The 7,378-nt window shown below is 37.2% G+C and overlaps 2 protein-coding genes across 3 annotated transcripts in view; both read right to left on the bottom strand.

Annotated features, from left to right (window-relative positions):
* Nucleotides 1-481: 481 nt before the first annotated feature.
* rassf10a (Ras association domain family member 10a) lies at nucleotides 482-2,285 on the bottom strand. 2 transcript variants are annotated; one of them, XM_087797147.1, is made up of 2 exons: nucleotides 1,447-2,284; nucleotides 482-1,401 (listed from the first exon to the last, which is right to left on the bottom strand). In XM_087797147.1, the coding sequence occupies exons 1-2, from the start codon at nucleotides 2,134-2,136 to the stop codon at nucleotides 838-840; spliced, it is 1,254 nt and encodes a 417-aa protein (XP_087653273.1). In that variant the 5' UTR covers nucleotides 2,137-2,284; the 3' UTR covers nucleotides 482-837. The 2 variants fall into 2 exon arrangements, with proteins under 2 accessions (XP_087653273.1, XP_087653272.1); XM_087797146.1 differs by having other exon boundaries at nucleotides 482-2,285.
* A 1,530-nt stretch (nucleotides 2,286-3,815) lies between these two features.
* LOC148074357 (transcriptional enhancer factor TEF-1-like) overlaps nucleotides 3,816-7,378 on the bottom strand; it is a 46,917-nt gene continuing 43,354 nt past the window's right edge. Inside the window, exon 12 of the mRNA XM_087796727.1 lies at nucleotides 3,816-5,526. Coding sequence (XP_087652853.1) covers nucleotides 5,413-5,526 — 114 coding nt within the window. The 3' untranslated portion in view covers nucleotides 3,816-5,412. The remainder of the gene's footprint in view (nucleotides 5,527-7,378) is intronic.

Raw genomic sequence — 7,378 nt, 5'->3', positions numbered from 1 at the left:
CTTATTATTTCGTTTTTATCTTCTTATTTTGTTATAATTAACTTTTAATAATGATTTTATGTAACTTTTTAGTTTGACTTTGAGCTTTTCGTTTTTAATAATCTTTTTATTTTTCATTTTTTCAACAGTTTTTCCAACTCATTTTCATTTTTAAAACAAGTTTTCATTTTGTTTTTATCTTCTTGAGTTTATTTCCTAAACAAAAGACATTAGTAAGTAAGTAAGTCATGTTTATGTATATTTTCTAGACCAGGGTCACAAAGCGCTTAAACAATCAAAACAATACTACGAGAAAGTCCAGGTTAAGGTAAGAAAACTATCTTGTAGTGAAAGTTCTATATTTAATAAGTTAAAAAGATCTAATTATGTTTTAGAAAATACCTTTTACAGTTGCAGGGAAAAGTTAACAAATGATTCAAATGTAGTCCTTCAGTCAAAAATCAATTTTAGAGAAAGTAAAATTAGTCATAAAATAAAATGAACTTTTCTGCTGCTTTATCTTTAATTCATTCAAAGTTCATGTAAACATTTCCAAACGTTTACGTTTGAGCACAAAAGTTCAACTTCAGCAACAACAAAAGTTCGGGAAAAAAACAACATTTTCAACTTGAATCCAGAATTTAAAGTTCGAGTCAAACTTTCCTCGAAAATGTCTTTGGAAACGTTCTAGATGTGATTTGCGTGTTGGGAGGGCCGGCCCTGGTCACACGTCATCACTTTGAAAACTTTAATTTATTTTCATTTTAACACCAGAGGTCATTGATGTTTCATGAAAGGTCAGTTTGGATTGACCTCGAGCTTATTGCTGCACAGGTGCATTGTGGGAGCAGGTCCGGGTCACACCAAGGACTCGCACGCGGGCGGGTTGTCCGAGTCCTGGCTGTGCATGGAGCTGAGACCCGTGTCCGAGTCGTCGTCGTTGGTGTCGGTCTTGGGGAGACACCGGACCTGCTCCCTCCACACGCAGCCCTCTGACCCGTCCAGTCCCTTCTCAGCCTGGTCCAGCTCCGGGTTCTCCGCCCGGGCCAGCAGGTCCAGCAGCTCGCTCTCCCTGCTCTCCCAGAGGGCCAGACTCAAGTCCAGGTCCCCCTTGACCGCGTCCAGGTCCGTCTTCAGTCGCAGTCCGATGTACAGGCTCGTGTCCAGCTGGGTTCTGATCCGCTCCTCCTCCAGAACCAGGTCATCGTCGGACTCCAGGTCCGGATCCGGGCGCGCGTCCTCCTCCTGCTCCTCCTGGACCCCGGCTCGGTCCCGGCGCCTCCTCATCCACCTGCGGTTCAGCTCCTCCTGGATCTCCGCGCTGATGTTCTCCACCAGAACCTCCCGCTCCGTCAGCTCGTCCTGCAGCCGAACCAGCTCCTCGCAGCGCCGCGCGTACTCCTCGAACTGCGCCAGCGCCTCCTGACCAGAACCGGAACCGCGGTCCTCCTGGGACGCGCCCTGGACCTCCGAGTCCACCAGGTAAGTGTCCTGCACGTAGTTGACCCCGTGCCTCTGGATCCGGTCCATGTGCACGCTGGCCTCGAAGCGCTCGATCTCCAGGTCCAGGTCCTGCAGCCGGTGGATCTGCTGGCGGATCGTGTGGTCCTGAGAGATGACCAGGTGGACCAGGGTCTCCATCCTCTCCGCCGAACCCGGGTCCCGCTTCTGCTCCTCCTTCTTCTTGTTCATCTTGTCCAGCTTCCTGAAGGCCTTCCGGACGATCCGTCTCTGCCTCTCCTGGGACAGGTTGGTGGTGGTGGTCGCGGTGGTTCCGCGGGACCCGCCTGCCGGACCCAGGCCCTCCCGGCTCTGGACCACCTTCGCCTCGGCGCTGCGGGGTCCGTTGTTGGGCAGGGACGCCTCGTTCTTGACCAGGACGAAGCGGACGTTGTCCTGCTCGCCCCCCCAGGCGGCCCAGAGGCGCAGGATCTTGGTCTTGTTGGGCAGGATCCGCTCGAACCCGCGCCACTTCTCCGACACGCAGTAGGACTGCGCGGTTCCGGACAGCATCGCTGCCGAGGCGCCCTGGCGCAGGTTCTGGTCCGCCAGCAGCACCTGGACCACATCCGCGCAGGTGGTTCTCCTGGTGAGCCCGGAGACCAGCTTCTCCTCCTGACAGACCCACACCGACAGCTTCCCGTCCTCCGGGTCCATCGTGGGTCCGGAACCGGTCAGAGACGCGCGCGAGACGTCAGAGTCATGCTGGCGAACGATGAGGGAAATATTCGAGGTTCGTTCGCTCGGAACCGACGCGACGAGTCCACGGAACCAACTTTCACTTGTGCGTCAAAGTTCGGAAAAGTTCCGAGAGTGACGTCATCATCAGCTCCGGCAGCAGGAGAGTCTGGAGCAGAACCAGAGACTGAAGGAGACCCAGAGGAACCGAAGGCCCGCCTCCTCGTTCCCTTGTTCTTCTCTCTCTTTTCTTCTGTCTCTTCACCTCTCTCTCTCTTTTACTCTCTTTCTCTCTCTCTCCCTCTCTTTCTTTCTGTCTTTCTCTCTCTCTCTCGCTCGCTCTTTTACTCTCTTTCTCTCTCAGCCCTCTCTCTCTCTCTCTCTCTTTCTCTCTCTCTCTCGCTTTCTTTCTGTCTTTCTCTCTCTCTCTCTCTCTCGCTCTTTTACTCTCTTTCTCTCTCAGCCCTCTCTCTCTCTGTATTTTTTCTTCTGTCTCTCTCTCTCCCTTCTCTCCCTCTCCCTCTCTCACCCCTCTCTCTATCTCTCTCTCTTTCTCTCTCTCTCTCTCAGCTACTGACCACTGCCGTCCGGCTAGTCATAATGTTACGGCTGATTAATGTATCGAACACGTCCTGAAGTTTAACAATCGTTTGACGTCATCGATCTTCTCTGAACTTAGACTGGACTGAGACAACAGCGACCTCTAGTGTCATGTTTTATATTAAATGTTGACAACTTTATTCCCTTCGATGTAGTTTTAATGTGAATTAATTGATTTTATTAATTAGACTTTACTTTATAACTGGATTTTATATGTAGATTCTATAATATAGTTAACATTTCTGGCAATTAAAGTTCATTAGCAGTGAATTCAATAAAAAAAGAGTTTACATTTTGATTAAATTCGCTAATTTTGATTTAATTAATTTAATGGATTAATTTAATTTTAAACAACAAAACCAGCCCAGAATTTCAACGAATAATCGTTTTTTATCAAGTGTATGAATTGTTGCTTTGTTTTGTGCTTCGTAATTAACTTCCTCGCGACATCTTTAGATGTGCTGTCGAAACATCGCCACTAGATGGCGCCAGTAGTCTCTTCCTTCGATCGAGTCTTGTTTTCTTGATGAATGAATGGAAAACATAGTTTCCTGCTTCACTGACCTTCAGACGTCGAGGCTAAAAGCGCTGAAACCACTGAAGTTATTTCAATGTTAGATTCGGTTAAAAAGAGACGTTGATATATTTTGAATGACGTTTAATTCGAAACTAAACTTTGAATTAAGTAATAACTTGTTTTAATTCACCGTTTATCAATAATTCATACAACTTGTTCTACACTTAAATATATAAATATATATATATATATATATTTATCGATAAAGTTGTACTTTTATTTGCCTGATGACTTTTATTTTATTCTCAGTTTATTTATTGTTTTCATCGTCTTCTTTTTTACTGAAGCCTTTTTAAAATCAAACTACTATTTACGATGTTTTCTTATTTATAACTTATTATTATCCTTTTATTTAGTTTATCAACTCTAGTTATTTATTAACGTTTTATTATTTATGACTTTAATAACTTTTTTAAATCAACTTTCTATTTTGTTTTTCCAACAAATGTATTTAGTTTTTGTTTTTCATCATCTTATTTATTCATTTTTTTCTTTCTCTGGACTCTTTTAAAATCATTTTTTTCAGCCGCACCTCCTCCTAAAATTTAACTTTTCTTTCTTGGAGATTTTTCTCTTTTATTTGAATCTAATGTTTACTTTTTTTTCCTGCTGACCTTTTCTTATTGATTATTTATTTATTGTTATTTTCAATCATCTGTCTTTGTTTTTATCTTACTGGAGCCTTTTTTAAAAATAGTTTCTTTATTTATTCAAACTCAACCATTTTTTTCAACTTTTATTTTTAAACACATTTTCTTCTTCTCTTGCTCTTTTTTTCTGTCGGTTCATCCTTCGTTCAAAGACTCGAGCCTTAAAGTTCGTCAACGACTGTTTATTTAATAGAAGAGCAGCTGCTTACAAAGTCTACAAAGATGGAAAATATCGACAACTCCGAGAGGAAACACACACACGCGCACACACACACACACACACACACACACACACACACGCACAGGTCATTATTGTGGCTCCTGAAGTCGACAAACATCAGCGACTAAATTTACAAACGTGTGTAACAAACTTTATACAAAATATTTCTTCAAAGAAGTTGTGTGAGCGACAACAAGAAGACGACAACAGTGAACACAAGATGTTTGTGTGTGTGTAGTGTGTGTGTGTGTGTGTGTGTGTGTGTGTCTGGTGTCGTCTCACACACACGTCAGGTCGACAAGTTGCTTTAGTTGAAGATTTCACGACTAAAAATCTCAGTTTTTTATGTTTTTTCCTGAGTCAGCGAGTTTTGAAACTCTTGGTGCTCATGAACGACTTGTAACGTTTGATTGACAGGTTGTCACACAGATGACGTGTCGAACCTGTAACGTTTGATTGACAGGTTGTCACACGGATGACGTGTCAAACCTGAACCTGCAGAAACATTCAGTGTTTTCAAACAACAGACTTTAGCTTAGCCACCTAGCTTAGCATCTAGCTAGAAGCTAACACAGTCAACAGATGACTCGACTGTTCCTAACAGTTTTGACTCTACACACACGCACACAGACGCACACACACCCCCTCTCTCTCACACACACACACACACACTCTCACACACGTCATATTAGCTCCCTCTAGTGGAGGCTTCGGGACCAACAGTTGTGTTTCCGTTGATTGATTGTAGCATTTTAGCGACAGCAGGAACCACAGACTCACAAAACGTCACGGTTTTCGACAGTAAAGTTCGCACACGAGAATAAAAAAAAGACACAACAATACGACAACAACAGCCATTGTGAGCTCATGTACGCCAACGTCGTCGTGTTCCGCTGCAGGAACTGGTCGAACCTGCAGGAAGGCACTGAAGCTTTTGACACTTTTTGGTTTGTGTGTGTGTGTGTTGTCCGGTCGTGTCCTTCATGATCACACTTTCAGTTTCTCTGGGAAACTTGACACACATTCAGAATGTTTGTGTGTGCGAGGTGTGTGTCTGTCACCAGGTGTGTGTGTGTGTGTGTGTGTGTGTGTGTGACACACGCTCACATCAGTTCTGTTGAGACGTCGTGCAGTAGTTTTGTGTCTTTGTTTTTCAAAGTTTTTCCTCCAGAAAAGGCCATCGTTGTGTGTCCATGCGTGTTGTGTTGTTACTCCTTGACCAGGCGGTAGATGTGGTGCTGAGCCCCGTGTTCGTTGTTGGACACTTCGAACACACACGCCATACAGAGCAGCGTCTCCTGAGTGTCTCTGTTGTTCACCACCTGAACACACACACATTATTCACCACCTGAACACACACACATTATTCACCACCTGAACACACACACATTATTCACCACCTGAACACACACACATTATTCACCACCTGAACACACACACATTATTCACCACCTGAACACACACACATTATTCACCACCTGAACACACACACATTATTCACTAAGATCACCATCAGATCAACTTTATTTTGTTTTTATCAACTTTTAATTTCGTTTTTATTAACTTTTAATTTCGTTTTTTATCAACTTTTAATTTCGTTTTTTATCAACTTTTAATTTCGTTTTTTATCAACTTTTAATTTCGTTTTTTATCAACTAATAATTTATTTTTTTATAAACGTATAATTTAGTTTTTTTTATCAACTAATAATTTAGTTTTTTTTATCAACTTATAATTTAGTTTTTTTTATCAACTAATAATTTAGTTTTTTTTATCAACTTATAATTTAGTTTTTTATCAACTAATAATTTAGTTTTTTTTATCAACTAATAATTTAGTTTTTTTTTATAAACTTGTAATTTAGTTTTTTTTATCAACTTATAATTTAGTTTTTTTATCAACTAATAATTTAGTTTTTTTTATCAACTAATAATTTAGTTTTTTTTATCAACTAATAATTTAGTTTTTTTTATCAACTAATAATTTAGTTTTTTTATCAACTTATAATTTAGTTTTTTATCTACTAATAATTTAGTTTTTTATCAACTAATAATTTATTTTTTTTTATCAACTTATAATTTAGTTTTTTATCAACTTATAATTTAGTTTTTTTTATCAACTAATAATTTAGTTTTTTTTATCAACTAATAATTTAGTTTTTTATAAACTTATAATTTAGTTTTTTATCAACTTATAATTTAGTTTTTTTATCAACTAATAATTTAGTTTTTTATCAACTAATAATTTAGTTTTTTTTATCAACTAATAATTTAGTTTTTTATCAACTAATAATTTAGTTTTTTATCAACTAATAATTTAGTTTTTTATCAAATAATTATTTAGTTTTTTTATCAACTAATAATTTAGTTTTTTATCAACTTATAATTTAGTTTTTTATCAACTTATAATTTAGTTTTTTATCAACTAATAATTTAGTTTTTTATCAACTAATAATTTAGTTTTTTTATCAACTAATAATTTAGTTTTTTTTATCAACTAATAATTTAGTTTTTTATCAACTAATAATTTAGTTTTTTTATCAACTTATAATTTAGTTTTTTATCAACTAATAATTTAGTTTTTTATCAACTAATAATTTAGTTTTTTTATCAACTAATAATTTAGTTTTTTATCAACTTATAATTTAGTTTTTTATCAACTAATAATTTAGTTTTTTTATCAACTAATAATTTAGTTTTTTTTATCAACTAATAATTTAGTTTTTTATCAACTAATAATTTAGTTTTTTTTATCAACTAATAATTTAGTTTTTTATCAACTAATAATTTAGTTTTTTTATCAACTAATAATTTAGTTTTTTATCAACTAATAATTTAGTTTTTTATCAACTAATAATTTAGTTTTTTATCAACTAATAATTTAGTTTTTTTATCAACTAATAATTTAGTTTTTTATCAACTTATAATTTAGTTTTTTATCAACTAATAATTTAGTTTTTTTATCAACTAATAATTTAGTTTTTTATCAACTAATAATTTAGTTTTTTATCAACTAATAATTTAGTTTTTTTATCAACTAATAATTTAGTTTTTTATCAACTTATAATTTAGTTTTTTATCAACTAATAATTTAGTTTTTTTATCAACTAATAATTTAGTTTTTTATCAACTAATAATTTAGTTTTTTTATCAACTAATAATTTAGTTTTTTATC

The sequence above is a fragment of the Callionymus lyra genome, chromosome 8, assembly GCF_982586985.1.
Source record: "Callionymus lyra chromosome 8, fCalLyr1.hap1.1, whole genome shotgun sequence".
NCBI classification, from domain to species: Eukaryota; Metazoa; Chordata; class Actinopteri; order Syngnathiformes; family Callionymidae; genus Callionymus; species Callionymus lyra.
The sequence above is the reverse complement of the archived record's forward strand: the minus strand, read 5'-3'. Positions and strand labels throughout refer to the sequence as shown.